Consider the following 25,004-nt stretch of genomic DNA (forward strand, 5'->3'; position numbering starts at 1 on the left):
ATAAGCCATTTATGCTACACAGACATTACTTAAATCTGTTATACCCAGTAAAACTAAATGACTCACTAAGAATGACGGATGCGGTCATGTGGCAGGTACTTCATTAACTCTGCATTCTTAAGTTGCCTTGCATTCCTTTCTGGGTCTGCACAATTAACTCTGCTGACTCTAGAGGCACGAGGAAAGGGACTCGGCATTTATTTAAAGCCCTCGGTGCGCTAGGTTTGGGAGAAAGATGACGCCATCTGCTCGTGCAAATATTCCCAGCCTTGGAAAGCCCTATAAAGCAGGGGTCCTCACACTTTGAAAACAGGGTCAGTTCACTGTCCCTCAGACCCGTTGGAGGGCCAGACTATAGTTTTAAAAAAATAACTATGAACAAATTCCTATGCACACTGCATGTTATCTTGTTTTGAAGTAAAGAAACAAACGGGCAAACACACCCCGCAGGTTGGATAAATGTCCTCGGCAGACCGCATGTGGCCCGTGAGCCGTAGTTTGAGGACCCCTGCTAAAGGGTTGCTGTAACTCAGCTACACAACGGATACCAATCCATTCAATCCTCATAACAGCTGATACAGAATGCAAGGTTCAGAGATCAAGTGACATGGTAAGTATTGGAGCAAGAATTTGTACCAGGCTGTGAGAATCCAAAGGGGTATTTACCCAGTTGTAATATTAGTAATTCTAATTATTAGACCAAATGGTAAGGAAGACATTTCGATAAGCATCTTCAATGACAAGGATTTGGGGACATCTAAGATTACAATGGGCAGACACTCATTGACCCCTTCCTTCAACAACACCGTTTCTGAATGAATCTTTGCATGGAACCGTCTGCCTCACAGGTCCTGCTCAGAACACTCGAATCAACTACTGTGCGGCATTTAGTGGGAATGCCTGAAACCTGATGATGTGGCAGATATTCTGTAGATTTTCTAGGCAGGAAACATTCTCTCTATTCTCAATGAAGACTGGAGGAAATGGGGCTATTGAATAAAAAAGGAAATAAATTCTTGAGAAAATTCCCAACTAACTTCTTTCCCTCTTCCCAACTGTTTTTTTTTTTCTCGCTTAGTTTTTCTAGAGATGCAGCCCCAAAGGGTGGGACTAAGGTAATCTAGAAAAGAGGGGTTGCTTCCTGGCTCTTTGGGGGACTGAAGAAGGGGAGCTGATCTTTTGTAGCAGGAAGAGGCCCATCTGCCCTATGCCTGGAGTTCAATCTCCTTACACAGATTTTGGGCTTGGGAGCTCCTTGGGCCACAACAGTGCAATTCCAGGGGGCCTCTCTCTTCCATCCTCTCCTTGGTCTCCTCTCCCGAACATTGGCAAGCTCGGTTAGAGCATTCACACGCCAAGGGACCGCCATGAAGATAATGGTATCAGGAAGGACTAGGGACATTCATCAGAGGGCTGCGCTGCCATCCCTCAAGAACCTCAAGCAGTATTCACAGTTTTCCATTTCCAACGAAGCAGGGAAATCCTAACTTCCTATAGAATGAAATGTTCTCCATTGCTAAGCTATAGGAGATGCTGCTTCTCTCACTTACAGTAATAACAGCAATGCACATTTAGTGTAAGTCACATACTGGCTAAACTATCGTTTCCCAAGTGAGCAATGCTCCCCCTGGGGGTGGGGGAGACTTACATGATCCAGGGAGCTGCAAACCAGATACCTACACTTTATCCTGGATTATGGACTGCACTACTAAAGTGCTTGATGTTAGGGAAGCATGGAGTAATTTTTTTTCTGAAAAGGGGCAGTAGGTCAAGTAAGTTTGGAAATCTATGGTCTAAACAGATGAGGGTTATTTTTTTCCTTTCCTAAAAAAATATGGAAGGAAAGAGAAAACAAAATATAAAGAAAAGAGAAAGAGAGAGAACACCAAGACAACCATAATGATGATGCTCTGATAGCATTCTCACAAATAGAAAGAAGTCTTTGGGTGGGCTAGACCTAGCAAGATGAAAATCCTAGTTTATTTTTTGTATGAGCTCATGCAGTTAGGCCCTCCTTGCCTCTGCTCAAGTCTCAGGAAAAGAAAAAGGTCAAAGGAATATAAAATGTGTCCAGTCTCTTCTGTATAACCACTGTAATACTAGGACTATTCTTGTCTTTTAGATTTTTATTCCCTATTTTTTTCAATTATAAGATTGAATCTTTAATAAGATATTGATAATAATGCAGTTCATTTTTTAAAAATCCTGTACTTTTAATTGGGGTGTGGTTCCATCAACAGTTACAGACTCAAAACCTCCAGGGGCAGCTCTGCCTTGTCCCATAGGGAAGCTACGAGCCTGAATCAATGTGACTTCATGGCAGTGAGGTTTTTCAGTAGATGTGTTTGTGGATATGTATTGAGGTACTTCAAACAGTGTGTGGGAAAATGGAATGGAAAGATAATGACATTTCCCATTAACTTTCTGGAGCACCATCAATATGTATACCCTACATATAAAAACACTATACCAAAATATAATAGTATAGATATTATCTTATTCATATTTCATCTATATGATTTTTAAAACAATAAACAAAACTCGCTGCCCTGTTCATTACCGTCGATGCTGACTCATGTCTGACGGGCAGACCTGCCCTGTGAGTCTCCAGGCTAATAACCATTCACGGTGGAAAGCCCCAGCTGTCTCTGGAGGAGGTGCTAGTAGTTTCAAACTGTGGACCTTGGGGATTGCAGCCTAACACATAACCACAATGCCACTAGCACTCCAATGCATAGGCTATACTACATCTAAATGAACGATTAACTGAAAGTTAGTAAGCTTTCAAGAACTTGGACACAGTGAAGAAGGGTCATCTGTAATTCAAGCGCTGTAACATTCCGACCTACTCTCCATGAAGCAGATCTTTGTTTGGATTTCCTTTGCCACTCTTCTCTTCCTCCCTGATCCCACCACTTTGTTTTCTTCTGCTCACCCTCCCTTTCCCCTGAATGGCCAAAGTATGTAAGTGAAGCATAAACTGCCAAGGCAGGGCTCTTCTGTGCCCTCAACTCAAGTCGGGGCCAGTGGACTGGCCTGGCTGGTGGGAGCAGGCACCATTGTAAATAGTGAATGCCTTTTGCCACTTCCCTCCCCACCCTCGGCTGGGTCTCAGACACCTCACACCTCGGGATTAGTGCTTGGCTGAATGCGCAGAGGCCTGGCCTCTGCTGATCTGGGAGTTCTCTGTGTGCCGCTTTCTCAGCCCAATGTTCTTCCTACAAAGTTGACCCACTTGGGTCTTACCAGTTCTCCCTTTCCTACAAATGGGAATTCTGCCAGGTTCTGGGTTTCTCCTCCCTGTGGAATCACCTGAAAACTCTAATAAGGCAATCTTAACTTTTTGTTTCATACAGATCATTGTTTTTCCACTGTTAGTGTCCAAGTTCTTGAAAACTTACTACTTTTTTACTCACTGCCATTGAGTCAATTCCGACCCCGCAGGGCAGGTAAAACTGCGAGACTGTAAGTGTTCATTGGACTAGAAAGTCTCTTCCTTTGCCCATGAAATGCCTGGTTGTTTCAAAATGCTGACCTGTGGTTAGCAGCCTAATACGTAACCACTACACCAGGGGTATCAAACTGGTGGCCCTTCGGCTACTTGCGGCCCCCAAGTTAATTTTTTGTGGCTCACAATGCTCTGAAATAAAGTATAATGAGGGAATTGTGTGTATGGTATTGCCTTGAGCAATAAGCACTATTTTCTTCGTAACAAGTTTTTCTATTTTCATTTTATTTCAGAATATCGTGGGCCACAAAAAATTACCCCGGGGGCCACCAATTTGACACCCCTAAACTACACTATCAGGGGTTCTTATCTTGAAAACTAGTTTTATATATTTTATCAGTTTTATTTCTTTCTTTCCCCCCAGCCCCCATTTATCCTGTTGGCTGGAAATGGAAGTCAGAAACTGACTCTTTATTCTAAAACAATAATAATACACTTCTTCTTTTTAACGCTTTGTAGAAATCTATAAAGAAAATTCTAGTATAGAAACCTAGCAATGTCATCAGTGTGTGGCTTAAAAAATCAATATGCATGTAAAAACACTTGTTACTCTTGATTAAGATGTACAAGAAAGAAGTTAGTAGCAAAAATAAATCAAACCAACAGATAGTCAACAGCAGTGGGTCACCTGGTATGTTTTGAGAGAAAGCAGGAACCTGAGCATAACTCTTGAAAAATAGGAATGGGATGAAGTGAATTTCAGGAGTGGTGGTTTGAACAAGGTTAACATCTTTTTTCTCACAGGTTGCAATGTGATAATGTGCACTGTGAGTGCTCCCAAGAGGTGTTTATAGCATGCAGTCGCAAATGTACTCACGTCAGAGCATCTCACAGGACTCTGACATAAAAGACTGCTGCAGAATGATAGCATGGTGCTATAGAAAACATTCTCATATCTCTATTTGGAAAAGGCAATTATGTGTATTTTATTTAAAATAATTTCTTTAACAATACAAAAGAGAATTGAAATTAATAAATCTTGATTTAGGCAACTCCGATTTTTAGACTAATAATTTTGACTATGTTGTAGATTTAGTTGCCTAAAAGAGTCCATCTTACCTTTGAAAAACCATCAACTACTATTCTCTCAGGGGTGACTTCACCCTATGTGGGCCACATCTTTGGTATAGAGACTTGAGAATACAGTCCTAGATTCTTACGCTTAATAAACCTGCTACATTATACACATCATAGGCCATCTCAAATGCTTCATTTCCTGAACTATAAAGAAAAGTGCTTGGCTACATGATTTCTATGAATTTTTCAGCTCTAAGTATGTCATATTCTACAATATAACACTTAGCCTTTATTAAACACAAGTAAGAGTACTTTAAAATATATATCTTGCTGTTCCTTAAATGGTGTCAAGTTGGTTCCAACACCTAGTAACTCTGTACACAAATGGAACAAAACCCTGCTAAGTGCTGCAACATCTTCACAACTGCGGAGTTTGAGCCCACTGTTGTAGACAGTGTCACTTTAGCACATTGAGGGGCTTCCTCTTTTTCACTGCTCATTCACTTTCTCAAGCATGATGTCCTTCTCCAAGGACTGGTCTAGCCTAATAATATGTCCGAAGGTAGATGAAATGAAGTCTTACCATTCTTGCTTCTACAGAGCATTCTGGCTGTTCTTCCTCCAAGACAGAGGTTTGTTCTTCTGGCCATTCTCACCATTCTTCACCAACATCATAATTCAAATTCATCAATTCTTCTGTATTCACTATCCAGCTTTAACATGCATATGAAGTGATGGCAAATACCATCCAAAATTAACATCCTTGCTCTTCAATATTTTAAAGAGCTCTTGTAGAGCAGATTTGCCCAATGCAGTATTGTCAGTTGATTTCTTGACTGCTGCTTCCATGAGCAGTGATTTTGAGTCCAAGCAAGACAAAAAACCTTGACAACTTCAATCTTTTTTCTGTTTATCATGATGCTGTCCAACTGTCATCCTTGATCTTCATCAGTTGTTTCCTTCAAGTCCTCCTTGTTTTCAGCAAGAAAGTGTGTACATATTTTAAAAATCATCATGAAAAATGGTTATTTGTTTGCACAGGACCTCTCTCAAATCTATTATCTAAAATACTTAAAATCTTATATGTGAGATTTATTTTGGTTAAAAAGCAAATTTTTCTATCCCTCTATTGTCTGCAGTGAGGATCCTGGTGGCACAGTGGGCTAAGCGATGGACTGCTAACCACAGGCCAGGGCTCAAGCAGTCACATCACTCTGAAAGACAGGTGATGCCATCTGCCTCTGTAAGACTTAGTCTTGCAAACCTCATGGAACAGGTCTACATCGTCCTGCTAGATTTCTTCTAGTTGGAATCAACTCAACATAAGCTGGATTTTGTTTTATTGTCTTAAGTATCACAACTACAAACCTATCGATGGAAAGGGATGAGAAGGCCAAGGAACCATAGATCAAACCAGTTGCCTTTGAGTTGACTCCAACTCATGATGATCCCTTTTGTGTCAAAGTATATCACCAGACCTTTCTTCTCAGGTGCCTCTGAGTAAACTCCAATCTCCCACCTTTAGGTAGCAATGTGACCTGTTTGTATCATTCAGGGATGCCCTTAAGTGGCTGAAAGAAAAGGATTATCATTCAGCCAGAAGCAAGGCATATGGACAGGCTGTGCAACTTTTTTTTTTTCAAAAGCAAAGTTTAGCTGAAACATTGATTGAATAATGTTTCAGTGGATAAGCAGAAAGATATACTGATAGTGTGTTAGTCCGGGTTGACGAGAGAAACAAATTCAGTGAGACTCATATGTGTATAAGAAAGAGCTTTATAAAAAGAGTAATTGGACTTTAAAAAAAACATTCCACCTTAGTCCAGATCAAGTCCACAAGTTCGATATTAGCCCATATGTCCAATACCAATCTATTAAAGTCCTCTTCAGACTCACAAAACACATACAATGACGCCAAATACAGGAAGACCACGGGCCAGTGGGTGGGAAGTCTTGTGGATCCAGAGGCGTTGTAAGCATCTCAGTGCTGGCAGGGCTCTCCACATGGCTCCTTCAGCTTCAGGGCTCTAGCATAATTCCATGTGTCTTGTCTACAGGAATGTCTCACAGGGAATGAGTGTGTGTCCCGCCTCCAGTGAGCTATTTATCTCCAGAGAGCTTCCGAATGAGGTCATCAAGCTCCGATCTGATTGACAGGCTAAACTCCACCCCTTCACTCTTAAATCTCAAAGCGACAACAGATTATGTAACTACCACAGATAGCATCTAACAAGTTTCTTTAAGAAATTTAATTATTTACCTGTAAGGGACCCAAGATAGAGCTGGTTGTGTACATAAAAAAGAGCCGAAGGTAACTCAGAACATTTGCAAATGCAAAAAGCCCTTCTGCCACCAGTGTAGGATGGAATGCATCCCAGTCTTTCCGATCAGCAAAATCATGAAACTAAGATTAGAAAGAAAAAAGATATGGGTAAATAACTCCTTCAATTTAGGACTATAAAATAAATATTGTGGTTGTATGTTTTATCGAATTCTCCTTTTCAATAGAAATAACTGTATCTTAATAAAGGATTTATACACATGTGTATGTGAGCCAATATCATTTAACTCTCCCTGAGGGGACTTCAAAAAGCTCAGGGAAAACAGCATGAAAAAATAATGGATTTTCACAAATTTTTTGAAGCCCCTCATACCAAGAAGTTTTCAGAAAAATTTTTTTCTTAAAATTGTAAATGAAAAAAAATCATAAATGATTTTTTAAAAACTGTCATTAAATTAAAAAAAATCATTTTATTGGGGTCTATTACAAATCTTATGACATCATTCAATTGTATTAAGCACACTTGTACATATGTTGCCATCAACATTTCCCAAACATTTTCTTTCTACTTGAGTCCCTGATATCACCTCCTCTTTTTTCTCCTCCCACCCTCTTGAATCCTTGATCAATTATATATTGTTATTTCATGTCTTACACTTCCGTTGTCTCCCTTCACCCACATTTCTGTTATTTGTCCCCCTGGGGGGTGGGCTGTATGTCCAACCTTGTAATGAGTTCTTTCTCCCCCTTCCCTTCTGCCCACACCCACCATCACCCTACCTTCATGATATCACTACTCCCACTACTGTTCCTAAGGGTTTAACCTGTCCTGAATTCCATGTGTTGAGAGTTCTTATATGTACCAATGTGTGTTCTCTGGTCTAGCCAGATTTGTAAGGTAGAACTGGGCCATGGTAGTGGTGGGGAGGAAGTATTCAAGAACCAGAGGGATTATGTGTGTTTCTTCGGTGCTATACTACACCCTGGTTGAATTGTCCCTTCCTTGTAACCCTTCTGTGGAGGGATGTCCAATTGTCTACATGTCATTAAACTTTTCATGGGTTAAATGTTGGCTCATATGTCTTAAATTATGCTACACAACCTTTTTATTTATGCACTAACAATGAGCTTTCATATTAAAGTGACCTAGTTGTTTACTCAGGATTCTGCAATGAGACATAAAGGTTCTTTCTTTTCCTGTTTAAATTTCAAGAGAGAAAGAGAGAGAGTGCATCATTGTATCTAGAGAGAGCATGGTCATAAGTCCAAGTTGCCTGGGATAGTCTTAGATTGTATAGTAGTTATCTTAACAAAATAATAGTTCATTCTTGAGATCTAGATACAGGCATGTACATATGAAAATATATTTATATGTGATGATGGGGAAATAGATCTATATACATATATTTAAAGGTTTAGTATTAAGGAAGCAGAAGGACATTGGGTCTCTACTCAAGTACTCCCTCAGCACAAGAACACTTTGTTCTAATAATCAGGCACTCTGAGATGCTCACCTTTATGACACAATCGCCAAAGACAAAGTGGGTGCATAAGCAAATGTGGTGCAGAAAGCTGATGGTGCCTGGCTAACAAAAGATATAGCGTCTGGGGTTTTTAAAGGCTTGAAGATAAACAAGCGGCCATCTAGCTGAGAAACAACAAAGCCCACATAGAAGCACACCAGCCTGTGTGATTATGAGGTGTCAATGGGACCAGGTACTAGGCATTAAAGACCCAGAGCAAAAAGTGGAGGCCCAAAATCAATCTGTAAGCAATTGGACATCCCCTTACAGAAGGGTCGTGGGGAGAAGATAGGCCAGTCAGGGTATAGTGTAGCACTGATGAAACATACAGCTTTCCTCTGGTTCTTTAATGCTTCCCCCTGCCCCCCACCCCACTATCATGACCATAATTCTACCTTACAAATCTGGCTAGACCAGAGCATGTACATAAGTACAGATAAGAGCTGGAAATACAGGGAATATAGGACAGATAAACTCCTTGGGACCAATATTGAGAGTGGTCGTACCAGGAGGGGAAGGGGAAGGTGGATGGAGAAAGGAGGAACCGATCACAATGACCTATCTATAACCCCCTCCCAGGGGGATGGAAAACAGACAGGAGGGTGGGGGAAGACATCGGACAGTGCAAGATATGAAAAAAATATTGTAAATTATCAAGGGTTCATGAGGGAAGGAAGAGGAGAGAGGGGGGAAAAATGCAGAGCTGATACCAAGGGCTCAAATAGAAAGAAAATGCTTTGAAAAAAATGATGGCAACATTATGTACAAAAGTGCTTGAGATAATAGAAGTATGTATGGAATGTAATAAGAGTTGTACGAGCCCCCAATAAAATGATTTTAAAAAATAATAATTCATTCTCAAAGTGACCTTGTTTGAATGATATATGAGCACTCTACTTCTAGTGCTGAAATCAGCCTGATAACGTAAGGTCCCTCAACTTCTGTAGCAAACCATTATTCATAGATAATTAATTTCTTAGAAATCTCATTTTCAAACTAGTAAACCTAAACAATTCTGTACTACTCAAAGTACAAAACACAAAGAAAAAGAATTTTGATTACTGTAAAATTATATAAAATAACAGAACTCAAATTCAAAGAAAAAGTTTTGAATACTGTAAAATTATATAAAATAACCAGTTTGAAATGAGGAGCTGATGCCAGGGGCTTAAGTGGAGAGCAAATGTTCTGAGAATGATGAGAGTAATGAATGTACAGATGTGCTTTACACAACTGATGTGTGTTTGCATTGTGATAAGAGTTATATGAGCCCCTAATAAAATGATTAAAAAACAAAATTAACCAGTTTGTTTTTTAAATTATCTCTAAACTGATAAAAACAAAACCCCCAAAACCAGAATACTGTCACTTAGTTCTTTGAATACCACACCCACAAAAACTCCAAACACAGGATTAAACAAAGATATTAAATCTATTACCTTTTCTAGCTAGGAGAATTTCAATCTTGATGTAAATAAATACACACACACACAGGTATATATACATATACTCATGTGTTTGTGTGTATATGTCTATGTATATATATGGTTAAACTTTTATCAGATTCTAAAGTAGGCACCAGAAAAATGATTACCTTGACATGACTTTATAAAGCTGTGTACGATAATAATCATGATTTAGAAAATGAAAATATGTATAATTAATTTCATTCAGACAAACTTTTCCTGGAAGATAAAACAGATATATAGCACTAATTGTTTTAAGTTACCTTTGTGTTCATATTTTAAGTATTTAATGATCAATGAGGCAAATGAACCTGGCTCAGATATAAGGAATCAGGATTTGGTAGAAAGAACATGCCTAGACAGACCTGGATTTAAATCCAGTCTTGGTTTCTTACTGTGTGGTCTTGGATAAGTTACTTAATATCTCTGAGCTTCATTTTCCTTATTTGCAAATTAGGGATAAGGACATCTGTCTCATAGAGTCCCTGTGAGGATAAAATGAGATAAAGTATATCAAGTATCAACCATGGTGCCTGGCATGGAGTGGGTAACTAACACTGAAAGGTAATTGGCATTTTTATACCAGTAGAAAGGGAAGAAAACCGTGTGCACTACTCTCTTCCACACAGATGTGCTTGAAATGAAAACACAGCAAACACAGACGTGGGTCTGTGTAACAAAGCTAAATGTCTCAAGTATTTTCTACATAAACTTGATCTGTACCTCCAATTGACATAGTTAATAGTCACCTTGTTATGAGCAACCATTTTGAGGGCAAAGGTTGCCAAATACAGGGAATTCATGACAAAACTGAGTTGATTACGAGATTCTTCTAAAAAGTCTTCTAACCCTTCGTACCAGAGTCTTTTAATGTCTGACCAAATCATCCCTGAAAAAAGGAAGAAAAAGAAATTAGGTAAAAGTCTCTTAATTCAGTAAGCTAAAGTATACTTAAGGCTCAAAATACTAAGTTAATAACACTTAAGATAACTGGAGGTTCCTTCAAAATAAAGAACAAGAACTTTTAGTAAACACTTTCCACAATCTGAAGGTAAACAAAACTTTAAGTTTCATATGATAGCATCTTTCCCATAAAGCAATAATAAGTCCTATGAAACAAAAATAGGAATACAAATAAAATGATGCTTTGACACACACACACACACACACACACACACACACACACACACACCTCAGCCCATGATCCTTTCTATTCATTATACACATTCACTCCATTAGTGATCTTATCCAGTCTCATGGCATTAATAATGAGACTGTACGGTAAAGACACTCAAATTTGTCTCTGAAATTAACCTAAGGAGCCCTGATGGATTAGTGATTATGCATTGGGCTGCTAACCAAAAGGTCAATGATTCAAAGCCCCCAGCTGTTTTGTGAAGAAAGCCATAACCCATTGTGATTGTAAAGAATTATAGCCATGGCAATTCTACCCTGTCATATAGGGCCACTATGAATTGGAGTCCACTAGATAGCAATGGGTATAGGTAACTGATATTTATATAACTTAAAAACTCCAAACCTCTCTCCTAAAGTTTAGGCATTTTACTACTCTGCATCTCCAATTGGGTATCTAATAGCAATTCTAACATATCCAAACTTAAATTCACAATCACAAATCCACTGCAGTTACAAATTTCTTCATCTCAGTTGATGGCAATTCCACTTTCCTTTGCTCAGTCCAGATGACCTTGAATCATCCTTAATTCCTACATTCAATCCAATAGCCAGTCCTGTTGGCTCTAACTTCAAAAGGTATTTAGACTCTTAACTCTTCTCATGACTAGTTAACTTTATAGTAAGTACCATCATCCTTTCCAGCCTAGATAACTAAGAAAGCACTAACTCTTCTCCCCGCTTCTACTCTTACCCACTTCGAGCTTTCCTCAACATAGCAACTAGTGTGGGTCTGAAAGGCAGATGGTGTTACTTCTTTTCCTGGAACCCTGTAGTAGCTCCCTGAAGAGAAAGAACTAATAGCAGGTCTGAACTCTCTCTCCATGGGAATATAACCTCAGGTTATCATCTACTAAATGGTTTCCTTGGAAACATTCTATGTTAAGAAAAGATGGAAGGCGAACTGTGTTCAACACTGTGAAAAAACAATCACTGATTGGGAAATTGCATCTGGTCTATAAAAGTGTAAGTAGATTCAAAGTTCCTGTAAGAATGCATAACCAAAATTATAAACACATTTCAGAAGCACGCCCTCAGTTGCTCTGTGTGATGTCTCTCTTAATATGTAGTGGGAGTTATATGCTTGGGCTGTTATAAGACACAGTTCCTGCTGGATTTGAGGCCTCCTCAAAAGGGAAGTCCACACCCACCCTCATGGTCTCATCCCTACAAGACAATATGCCCACTACAGGACGGGAAAGCACTCCCTGGAGTTCAATAAGGCTCCACATTAACACATGGTTTCCTATCTTGTATTCTTCTACACAGTTAGGTAAGCCTGGTGACAGGTTCCAGTCCACTGTTTCCTGTGAAGGTGAATGAAAATCCAAGAACCCACTGCTGCAGACTGTGCACAGAGGGCCACTTTCTCTTACCTCACAGGAGTCAAAACTAGTGCTCAAAGTCCTACCTTATCTTTCCTCTTACCTTATCTTCTAATAATCTCTTCCTATACTACTCTAGTCGCTACCCTCCTTGCTTCCATGGCACTTTTTGAACATACAAGACTCCTGCTTCAGGGTCTTTAAGTTGGCTTTCCTCCGGCTTGAAGTTTCTGACCCAGGTATCTATCTATCTGAGTAAGACTCTTACTTCAATTTTCGCTCACCACCTACCTGGACCAGACCACTCTATTCAAAATCGCAAGCCCCATGCTGCCTCTCATTTCCTATCTCCTGAATTCTGCTTTTCTTTCTTTTTTTTTTTCTCATTAAACAGTCTGATTTTCTAACATAAATAATTTATTTAATAAAATAGCTCTATTGGCCTACAATTCATATATTATACAATTCAATCACCTTAAGAAGAATTGTACGATCATCACCGGAATCAATTTTGGAACATTTTTTTCTTTCTCCTTTTTTAAACATTTTATTAGGGGCTCATACAACTCTTATCACAATCCATACATATACATACATCAATTGTATAAAGCACATCTGTACATTCTTTGCCCTAATCATTTTCTTTTTTTTTCTCCTCTTTTCTTTTTTTTACATTTTATTAGGGGCTCATACAAGTCTTATCACAATCCATACATATACATACATCAATTGTATAAAGCACATCCATACATTCCCTGCCCCAATCATTCTCAAAGCATTTGCTCTCCACTTAAGCCCTTTGCATCAGGTCCTCTTTTTTTTTCCCCCTCCCTCCCATTTTTTTCTTTCTTGTACTTCTTGTTCACTCTCTATGTCCCCCCAACCTCTTCTGCTAAGTCCCTAGGAAATAATTAATCTAGTCACCGTCTCTATAGATTTATCTATCCTAAATTACATATATAGAAAACAGAAGGGGAATGATAAAAAGAGGAGGAAACCCCCTCGATGTGATGGGGAATGGGCATTCATACACCCACAGGGAGGGTATTGTTTATGTCTCCACAGGAAAGGGAGAGAGGAAGCAGACCCCATTCCAGAGCACCAGCCTTGAGGGAAATACACTGGCATGGAGCAGTGAACTAACAGAGAGGACACTAAGGCAATATGGAAGACAGCACTGAAGATAGAGCCCAGGGGAGAGAGGTGGGTCTGCTTGGACCATACTTGGGCAAACTAAGAGAGAGAAAAGGAGAGAAAAAGGAAGGGAGGGAGGGGGAGAGGGAGAGAGAGAGAGAGAAAGCGAGAGAGCACCTCATCATGGTCCACCAATCCCCTAGGGCAACATACCTGCTCAGAGCAGCCAATGCACCACAGGGCTGACCCCACCATGAGACACAAGATTCCCTCACTGACCCATAGCGCTACCACGGGCAGCACTGGAAACACTGTTTGGAAAGTATGCCTGGTCTGCCCCACCCACAGCGGGGTGAAACACATAGGAAGTGTAACAGGGCAGCAAAGTAACCAAGTCCCTCAAAAATCCTGAAAATAGACTTCTGCCTTGGGGGACAGGGCTGGGCACCTCATCAGACTTGATTGGAAAACATACATAAGGGTCAGCAGACAGACCTGAAACCATCTATTAGGTTTTTGTTTTGTTTTTATTTTTATTTTGCCCTATATCTATCTATATAAGATAGGGAGGACAAACCATCCTTAGGAGAAAACAAGGGGACTGGAAGTTCCAAAGGGACATGGGAGAAGAGGGGGTGGGAAGGGTGAGTGGGGCGCCAACAAACTCAGGGAAAAAGCAACAAGAGATCGAAAATTGATGGCGAAGAGGGTACATAATGCCTGGTGGGGTTTAATCAAGTGCAATGTATCCAAGAAGAATGACTGAGAGCCAACTGGAGGGTGAGGATGATAGTGGGATAGGAGTAAGGTGAAAAGAAATAGAGGAAAGAAATAGGAGGCAAAAGCTATTTATAGAGGATAGCTACAGGCATGTGTATACCATATATACTCAAGTATAAGTTGACCCTAATATCAGCGAAGGCACCTAATTTTACCACAAAACTGCATTACAAATGTGATGAAAAACTTGGCTTATATACAGTATCTATGGTAGATAAATATACTAATTTATAATTAAAAGGATAGAGACCAATGTACATATATTTATATGTTAAGTTTTAAGATAGCAGACAGACTTTGGACCTCTACTCAAGGTCTCCCTTAACACAAGAATGCTATGTTCCAATAACCTGGCACTCTTTGATATTCACCTTCCCAACACAATCGCTGACTATAAAATGTGTGCATAAACAAATGTGGTGAAGAGAGCAGATGGTGCCCAGCTATCAAAAGATAGACCGTCTGGGGTCTTAAAGGCTTGAAGTTAAACAAGCAGCCACTCAGCAGGGAAGCAAATAAGTCCACATGGAAGAAGCACACCAGTCTGTGTGATCATGAGGTATCAAATGGGATCAGGTATCAGGTATCAAAAGATATAAAAACAAACAACTATATTGATGTAAACAAGGAGGTTTGGAGTGGAGACGCAAAGCCCATCTGTAGACAATTGGATATCCCCCTATAGAAGGGTTATAAAAAAGGTGCAGTATAGTACCCACGAAACACACATCATTCCTCTAGTTCCTGAATGCTTCCTCCTCTCCTTCCTCCCACTACCATGTCCCAGTTCTACCTGACAAATCTGGCTAGAATGGAGAATACACACTGGTACAGATAAGAGCTCTCAACACATGGCATTCAGAACAGATAAACCCCTCAGGGACAGTAGTGGGAATAGCGATGTCATGAAAGTAGGGGATGGTTGGGGAGGGGGAAGGGAGAGAAAGGGGGCCCATCACATGGTTGGATATATAGCTGCCCCCCAAAGGGGACAAATAACAGAAATGTCGGTGAAGGGAGACAATGCACAATGTAAGATATGAAATAATAACAACAATATATAATTGATCAAGGATTCACAAGGGTGAGAGAGTGGAGGAAGGAGGGGGAAAAGAGGAGCTTAAACTAAGGGCTTAAGTAGAAAATATTTTGGAAATGATGATGGCAACATATGTACAAATATGCTGATACATCTGATGTATAGAATGTTATAAGAGCTGTGAAGCCTCCAATAAAATGATTTTAAAAAGAAAAGCATATAAATTTTAAAAATACTTTAAAAAATCCACAATGACAAAATAAAACAGACCAATAAAAACAAAACAAAAAAAAGCCCAACCCCTCAATACAAAATAAAGCAGAAAACAAACTGACTAACTTTCCTTCACAATGGTTAAACTATGTTTTTAATGGGTAAATTCTTCAAGGCTAATAATCTTTTGCCTTATTTACTGACATCCCAAATGTTCTGAGTAGTGTCTGATACATAGTGGGTTCTCAATACAAACATTTAAATGAATAAATACATGAAAAAATCAAACCAAAAGAAAAACTCCACTTTGTGGGGTTAGAAGTTCCTCAGAATAATTTCATGGCACATTCCTTCATTACAGTGTTTTTAAGGAGAAGATAAAGTAACAACAACGGATAGAGGAAACAACACATGGGTGGAAAAGTTAAGCCAAACAGAGTCATTCCCTGGCTTACTGGAAACCAAATAATTCCTCTGGGAAAGATGATGCATTCTTGAAAACCTCTGCTCAATCTTCATTAAACAGTACGCACACTTCATGGAGAAGCACACTAAGAAATGTCAGCACTAATAAAGAACAACATCCACATTGATAAGCTTCTATTAAAATGGATTAAAAACTGAAAATGTTGCAGGAAATAGGAGGTGACATTTTATTCTCAAAATACTGTTGTCTTTCTTTGGAGAAGAGATGGGGATGAGATTTTTCTGAATATTTCTCATGATCAATCTTTATTCAGGACTAGGGGCCCTGGAGAAAAAAAAAAGTAAACAAAGCTTTCTTTTTTCAAGTACTCCAAGTATTATCTAATCCGATATCCTGCTACAAAATGGTATGTAGCTTATCTATATGTTAACTATAAATTACATTTATATTTGAATTTCAGACCCATTCCTCTTAACATTACATCACTAAACCAGGAAATATAGAAATAATTTTTCTTTAAATTATAATATTGTATCTAATTTTCAACAAATGGTTAATAATTGGAAAAGATATTTGACAAAAAAGGGCAGAAATGTGAAAGAATAGTATGGCTCACTCTTAGGTAGATTACTATCTTGTGTGAAACCCAAACCAAACCAAACCAAACTCACTGCCATCATGTCAATTCTGACTCCTAGAGACCCTTTAGGGCAGGGTAGGACTGCCCATGAGTTCCTGAGACTTTAACTCTTTACCGGAATAGAAAGCCTCATCTTTCTCCTGGGGAGTGGCTGGTGGATTCAAACTGCTGACTTTGCAGTTAGCCACCCAACGTGTAACCACTATACCAGCAGCAACAACCCCCACCAGAATAAAGATAATTAGCTTATTTCATAGTTCTGAGCTAAAATGAAAAGAACAAAATAATTATAAATTGCTAGAGGCAAGACAACCACCATCCAATCAAGCACTGTGTTTTATGGGTTTCTTTCGTGTTTTTTTAATTAGTAAATGACATTACTTAATAAAACTCACTGCCATAGAGTCAATTCCAACTCATAGCGATCCTATAGTACATAGCAGACTTGTCTCTGTGGGTTTCTAAGACTGTGTGTAATTCATTACAGGAGTACAAAGCTTCATCGTTTGCCTATGGAGCACCTACTGGTTTCAAACTGCTGACACTGTGTCAGCAGCACAATCTGTAAGCTACCCACCACCAAGGCCCCTCTACTCAACAGCAATCCAGGAACACTGGTATTTACTTCTCAAGGCTTGCTCTAAGGCTCTCTCTTCTCATTTTAAGGTTCTCTTTGAAGTATTGCATTCATACTCATAGTTTCATATTCCACATCAACAACCCCTCATCATCCTCTCCCCTCCACCCCACCCCCCCACACACGAAGAAACCAAACTCACTGCCATCAGGTTGATTCTGACTTATAACAGTTCTATAGAACAGGTAGAAACGTCCCTTTGTGTTTCTGCTATTTAAAATCTTTTTGGAAGAAGACAGCCTTATCTTTCTCTCACAAATATCACTTATATGAAGATTATATACAAATTCTTATTTCCAGCTTAGACTTCCTGAGCTCTAGATTTGAACCTCCCATTGTCTGATTGATAGCTCTCTTGGATACCTCAAAGACTTTTCAAACTAAACATGTGCAAAACTGTATTCGGGCTCTACCCTCCCTCCACAGTATCTATGTTGCTCAGTAAACTCCTTACTTCTTATGTGTTTCCACACTTAGTGCTTAATGGGTTACAAATTGGGTTTCTGGGTCACTAGTTTAAAACTACCAGCTATCCCCAGAAAAATGAGGCTTTCTTCCAATAAAGGAATATATTCCAATTATAGTCCCAGAAACCCACAGGGACAGGAGGACTCTGTCCTATATGGTAGCTATGGGTTGTACTCAACTCGATGGCAGTAGGTATTTGAGAAACTGGCATTACCTCATAATTATCTCGTGAATCTGTCCCCTTCTCTTTTCTACCTCAATCATTCTAAGTCCAAGGTTCCACCATCAGTTCTCACATTGATCACTAAAATATCTCTTTACTGGTCTCCTCCATCTACTCTTGCCACAGCCATATATCCCCTCATTTTCCACACTATAATCAGTATAATATTCTCAAAAGGCAAATCAGATGTCAACTCCCCAATTAAAAAGGAAAACTTCAGTGGTTTTCCATTGTCCTTAGTATATAGTCACAAATAATTTAACATGGTCAACAAGGATCCCTAGAGGGACTGTTGCTAACACTAGACTGTTAACTGCAGCCAGTGGTTGAAACCCACTAGAAGAGAGAAAGATGAGGCTTTCTGCTCCCATCCAGATTGCAGTCTCAGAAACTCCTCTGTCCTACAGTCATTATGAGTTTGAATCAACTTGATGGCAGTGGGGCTAGGCCATGCAAGGTCTGGCACAACGCATGCTTCTACAGCTTCATCTTAAACCACGTTCTCCTTGCTCTACCAACATCAGTCCCTTCTTTGTACCATGGTCCCTCTTGCCATAGGCCCTTTGCATGTGCTCTTATCTCACTCAGCCTAGAATACTTTCTTTCCCAGTTCTACTCATTAGTTCCTATTGATCCTTTACATCTTATCCATCTTTTCCTTAAGATAACCTTTCAATACCCTTATAATTTACATGTTCTTCCAACACCATGTTCCTTTACTAATGTGTGCTAATAAACTAATTTTGTACTGATCTAATTTATGACTTTTCATTTATCTGTGTTATATCTCAAGTTAATGAATTTCTATCTTAATCACACCAGATGCTCCTTGAGGGCAGGGGCCAAGATGTTTCTGCTCACTATTAAATGTTCATTGCCTGCACGTAGATAAAGCACTCAACATCATTAAAAATATATATTTCTCTAATAGCCATTCGATTATCTTCTAACAGCAAAATATAGCATAAAAGGATACCACTAATGTTTCATTTTTCTTCCATCTTTTATAAATTAGCTTTATCCACCCCCATCCTCTGGGGGGATTAGAAGAAACAAGAGCGTGAATGCATAAAATTGGACATCCTGAGGCAAGTCTCTGTCCCCGCTGCTTGAAATAATGAATTGAACCAAGTGTGCCTTTATTCTTACACACTCATGGAGGCAGGTTCATATTCATGTATTTAAAGAAATCCAGAGTGACTAGTAAAATACTAGCTGAGAAGGGAGTCTTGGCAAGGTTTATGCAGATCTAATAGTTTAAAGAAGAAGGTGGGCTAAGAAAAACAAACACTTCTCCCAAAATTTATCTGGTTTCACTGGCAGAGAATCTTCTGGGAAAACAGAAACGAGTCAGAGATCAATCGCTGTGCGGCACTTAACAACAACAGCCAAAAGAAAAAAAATATTACCGTCAGCTAAGCAAATGCCATCCAGAGCAATCTGCCAGCACTGCATAGACCTGCTCCTTCAGGTTTCTGAGATGTTAAATCTTTATGGGAATAGACAGCCTCATTTTTCTCCCAGAGTGACTGGTGGGGTTTGAACCACTGAGCTTGTGCTTAGCAGTTCAATGATTAACCCACTACAGGACTAAGGGTCATTTAAAAATCAGTAACACTGAAAATAATACAGCTCAGAAAATGGACAACTGGGAAATGGTGAGGTTAAAAACAAGGCTGATGCTACCCAGGGAAATGAAGATGTCATTCAAAGACCAAAAACAAATCATCTGGTCCTCCTTTCCTTCTTTATGAGGAGTGAAAACTGTAGAAAGTCATTACAGATATTTATTATACAGAATAATGTGTTTTAAAAATTTTTAGAAAGGAAATAATTTATAATTTTGAAAAAACCTGTCATTCATAAAGAGATCTGACTGTCATTATATGATACTGGTATATGGAATGAATTATCAGGTACCCTTTAAATCCAAATTTAAATAATAGTTCTACAGCAGAGATACAGTAGGATGTGACTACTAAAGTTTATAGGTCCTTAAAATGGAAACTTTTTATGATCATGTAATAGAACAGAAAAGTTAACTTTTAAAATGCAGCAGAGTATGTGATGCATAATGTTACAAAATACCTAGGAAAAGAACATCCTTTTTACTGGACAGTATGCATTAGCAAAACCAATTTTCTTGTTTTTAAACATTATGAACAATCAAAGTATCTAAGAACAAAGAATGTTCAACTTCCATGCATTTATATCATATTAAGTGAGATATGCCTCCTTATCATCAAATTCAGGAAAATATATCTCACAAAGTGTTAGTTAAGGTCTTTGATGATTATGGACAAGTACAGATTCTTGCTGTACACAGCAAGAACTATAAATTATAAAATGACAAATTGTATTCAGATGTTCCTAATGCTACCAAACCAAAGGATGATTATTAGGTTAGCTAAAGACAGAGCCTTCAACATAATTTTATACTTACCAATAATCCACAGTATAAGAAGATAGTCTATTCTTTCCAGGGCTGGCCCCATTGTATTTTTCTTATCCTCATTGTAGACAAGAGAGTACAGGTTTAGTAACAGCAGGAATGTGAAGTATGATGCTCCGTGAATAATAAACTTCATAAAAGGTGTGTGAATGATTCTACCAAATTGAGATTTAGGAGCTATCAAGTAACAAAGTGACAAAACGGGCCAAAAGATGCCAACTGTCAAAACAGTCATTATCTTCTTACAGGTGGGCTTACGCCGGTAACCTGACATCTGTCCAAACCAAACAGTGTTCAGGAACTGCTGGCAGTTAGACTGGGAGACAAACTGTAAAGGATGCACACACACACATGTAAAATAAATCTTTAAAGATCAACTGATAAAGTCATTATCTAGCTGACAGTCAAACGTTTTAATAATCACTTCTAGACATTTAAGCTCGCTGTTTTTTCCTCTTACATATAGAAGGGCAGAGGTGGATAGCACAGGCTCTGAAGTCAGTACACCTGAGTTCACACTCGGGCTCTGCATTTACTAAATGACTTTGAGGACGCTCTTAAACCTGAGCCTTAATTTTGTTTCTATAAAATGGGAGTAATCGTACCTACTCTTATTTCATTCTTTATTATTCTACTCAAATTCCATTCTTAATCTGTACCTCAAGGTGCAATACCTGAGAAAGAAACAGTATCTCCTTCCCCCAGTTTAGTGCAATCCTGAATTTAGTTTCTCCCTTCCCATGTGTCTGAAAGCAATCTCAGAGGTGACTGCTGTTGCTGGCATTCCTTTATAGAATGATTTAATTAGGTATGTATTTGGAAGAACATTTTGAGTGGAGATATGTGCTGGAACACTGCTCATGGAGCCCTGGACTGCCATCTAAAATGTCTTACTCCCCTGAAGCCACCAGGCTGTGAGGAAGCCTAAGCTACCTAAGAGAAGTCAATATAAAGAAGCTTCGGAGAGTTTTTGGAAAAAGTTAATGTGATTTTTTTCCCACAAATTTTTGAAGTCCTCTCAATATACGCACTCCAGCCAACAATCTCAACCAAACACAAGAATGAAAATGCTTTTAGCTGTTTAGAGCCCCCCAGCCCCCAGTTACATACTTATCTTCAACTGACACCTCAGACATGGTGGCACAGAGACAAGGAATGCCACTCTGTCTTTTCCAAGTCCAGCCAAGAAGCCATAAGCATAAACAAATGACCATTCTTTAAGCCACTAAACTTTAGGTTAGTTTGCTATTCAGCCATGGACAACCTGAACAAAATCTACCAGCTATTTAGAAAAATAATATTCTCTCACCTTTGGTTATATTTAGAAGTCTAGTTTTAAAATTAATATACATTTTCATCTGTTCTTAAACTGATAGGGTTGAGAGCTATCAAGGTCCATCTCTTTTCATCAACATCAGTACCTTCAACCAAACCATCCTCAGCAGAATACATTATATTGTATTATCATCTTATGTTTTCACCTTAATAAGTCTCCCTTTCAATTAACAAATAGAATATTACTACCTGCTTCTTTTTCTTTCATTTTGGTTATCTATGAGCCTTTTAAGGTTACAGATGTTATTAGGGAATGGTCTCTCTTTTCTTTTCCTTCCTCACTAAGATAGTCCTAGTTATTCCAATCTATCTCTCAGGTTCTTTACCCAGTCATTTAAACTGACTTTATACTTGGTACTCTTTTTATCTAGTACTTATGTCCATTTTGGTTCTAGAATGAAGAAATAAATATATCAAAGACCAAGTCAAAATGTGTAATTACTGGAAGATCACTCCATGGTTTCTATATTTTCTGTTTCTATTTACAGCATTTCTTTTTTATTCCAAAGATATATTGTTGACTTATAATCTTTATCCACAATGATTCAATAGTGCTAGTACTTAATTTTTTTTTTTGGCCTATAAATGTTCTATTTCAAGCAAGAACCTTGGCGTAGTACGGAAAAGTAGAAGATTTGAAGCCAGGGACCTGGGTAAGTGTACACTATCACGGTTATTTTAACTAAACACTTTAAAATTCCTGCATCAACTTCCTAAGTCACAAAACCATTATGAGACTCAAATTTTAAACCAAGATCAGAAACCTCTATCTTGCCATCTTCCATTACCTATCTTACGTCTCATTATTAGTGTTACTCTAAATTTGATAAGCAAGCTTTACTGCAATAGTAATGTCAATAATGGAGCTCAGAAGCAATCATTTATCAATCCGCCATTACTGGCTATCATCTTCCAAGACTCATGTTTAGTAAATGATCTGAACAATTAAATTTGAAGTGCATACCTTCCTTCTTTAAGCTCCTGAATGATGTGCATGTGTGTGAATGGGGAGTAGAAATGGGCACTTCTCTGGCTAGGGAGGGTTGATGCCAGAAGAGCCAGATTCAAATTAGTTATACCATATGCCTCTCTACCTTTGGGTTTTACAATGAATTAACAAAGAAGAATAATCAGGACTATACAATACTGGATACTTTATTTTTAAATAGAAAGGGAATATTACCATAGGAAGGCTATTTAAAACAAGATGAAGAAAACAAACTCAAGATACCAAAAAAAAAAAAGGAAACTCATTATAAAGGTGATTACACAGGTTCTTACCTATGTAGTTACTGTTTAGCAAAAACACCAAAACAAGTTCATGTATGACATATCAGATACACTTGCAACTCAGTGTGTTTTCATTTATATGTAGGATAGATGATTGATGATAAGTATAAGTGTGATTTCATCAATGTCCGGAAATTATATAATTATATATCGCTAAAGAATTGTGTACAGGTGCCAAGTTGGCAAGGGGTGGATTGAGGTAGTTAGTTTATTATGCCAACCTGGCTGATAATTGAAGGGCAGAGAGATAAATGGCTCGGTGAGCCTCGCCTTTCTTGTCTCTTGATCTTTGATCATCGGACCAGTGTGTGGCTGCCTTGCTTGTTCTGTGCCTCAATTTGCAAGCTACACTACCTGTGGGACACCTAACCCATGGACCGTGTCACTGTAATTTGAGGTTCCTTCAAGACCTGCTTCACCACACAATTGGAATTTACATCTCTTGAGCTGTGGTCTGTCAGACCTTGTCATCTGACTGACTTTTGGTGACCTGCCTTGCTGTTTGCTGCCTGTGCCCAGATAGCCTGAATTGCTCTACAGAGGACTACTGGGCGGCACTCAAGACTTGAAGTACTGCCAGTGTCTCACAAGCGTCTCACGGGACTGAGTTGCACTGAACCATTTGTACTGCTTTATAATTTAACTGTTTATTTCTTGTTTTATCTATCTATCTGTATAAATACATATAATTATTAGCAATCTGGTTTTGTCTCTCTAGAGAACCCTAACATATTACAGTATTATTAAAAATAATATTAACTACCATTGTTGACTACCTGCCAAGTGCTAGCATTTACTGTGCCAAAACCTTTAAATATATATTCTTAATTAATTCTTAAAAATGAAAGCCCAGACAGGTTCAATAACTTCCCCAAAGACACAAAAACAAACATTTCTACAGAACTGATGTAGGATTTCAACCCATTTATGTTAGTCCAAAGTCTTTGCTCTGAGCCACTAGAGTACTGTGGAGGAAGAAATTTAAATATATTACAGAAAACCTCATACCTCCTTTTGGTTATATTTTATAGCAAGTTTTAGACGACTTAAATTCATTCTTTCTTCTAATAATCCCCGTTTGTCAAGTGGCTCATCACTAGACGTATGGTTTAGGATCACCTCCAATTCACGTGAATTCCGGGCTTGTGCAAGCAAATCTTTAGCAAACATTTTACATTGTCGAGCTAGTTCTTCATAATCGTTCCTATAAAATGCAATAGTCTATTATTAGAAATATTGCTACCATCTTCTAATTAAACTGTATTCATTGGAACTTTTTACTCATAATATTTTAATGCAGACAATGCTAAATAAAATCTGAAGTCATTTTGAGCTCACATAGTCAAAGAAACCCTCTGGTACAAAACTTCTCTACTGCTTTGGAGACAGCATTAAGATGATTATATTCCTCTTGTCCATAATAATCTTAGATAAGGCCCCATTATATATACTAAATGCCTAGAAATCTTGATAATATTTGCCAGTTCTTAGCTCATCTGCTCTTCTATAAGTCTTGCTAAAATTTTCTTTTATACGGCAAATCTAAATAGGAATATTTTTTAATTTATATTTTTAAATCATTTTACTGGGGGCTCATAGAGCTTTTATCACAATCTATAAATACATCCATTGTGTCAAACACATTTGTACATTTGTTATCATTTTCAAAATATTTTCTATCTACTTGAGCCCTTGGTATCGGCTCATTTTTTCCCTCCCTCCCCCACATTCCTTCTCTCATGAACCCTTGATAATTTACAAATGTTTATTTTTTTCATATCTTACACTGAACAATGTCTCCCTTCACCCACTTTTCTGTTGTCGTCCCCCTGGGAGGGAATTATATGTAGATCATTGTGATTGGTTCTCCCTTTCTCCCCCTATCTTCTCCTTAACCTCCTGGTATCGCTACTCTCATTATTGGTCCTGAGGGGTTTATCTGATCTGTACCTGGATACATGCTCTGGTCTAGACAGATTTGTAAGGTAGAATTGGAGTAATGATAGTGGGGGTGGTGGTGAGGAAGCATTCGAGAACTAGAGTATAGTTTTA

General features: G+C 38.5%; 1 protein-coding gene across 4 annotated transcripts in view; it reads right to left on the reverse strand.

Moving 5' to 3' along the window:
• The window catches only part of TRPC1 (transient receptor potential cation channel subfamily C member 1), a 77,316-nt gene that overhangs the window by 10,401 nt on the left and 41,911 nt on the right, over window positions 1-25,004 (reverse strand). For 3 of the 4 annotated variants that reach the window (XM_075546800.1, XM_075546803.1, XM_075546801.1), the window contains 4 exons: window positions 23,961-24,156; window positions 20,319-20,655; window positions 10,545-10,684; window positions 6,786-6,929 (listed from right to left, as the gene is read on the reverse strand). In XM_075546800.1, the coding sequence (XP_075402915.1) occupies window positions 6,786-6,929; window positions 10,545-10,684; window positions 20,319-20,655; window positions 23,961-24,156 (817 nt within the window). The remainder of the gene's footprint in view (window positions 1-6,785; window positions 6,930-10,544; window positions 10,685-20,318; window positions 20,656-23,960; window positions 24,157-25,004) is intronic. The other variant, XM_075546802.1, reaches the window with a different exon arrangement.

Source organism: Tenrec ecaudatus, chromosome 4 (assembly GCF_050624435.1).
Source record: "Tenrec ecaudatus isolate mTenEca1 chromosome 4, mTenEca1.hap1, whole genome shotgun sequence".
NCBI lineage: Eukaryota > Metazoa > Chordata > Mammalia > Afrosoricida > Tenrecidae > Tenrec > Tenrec ecaudatus.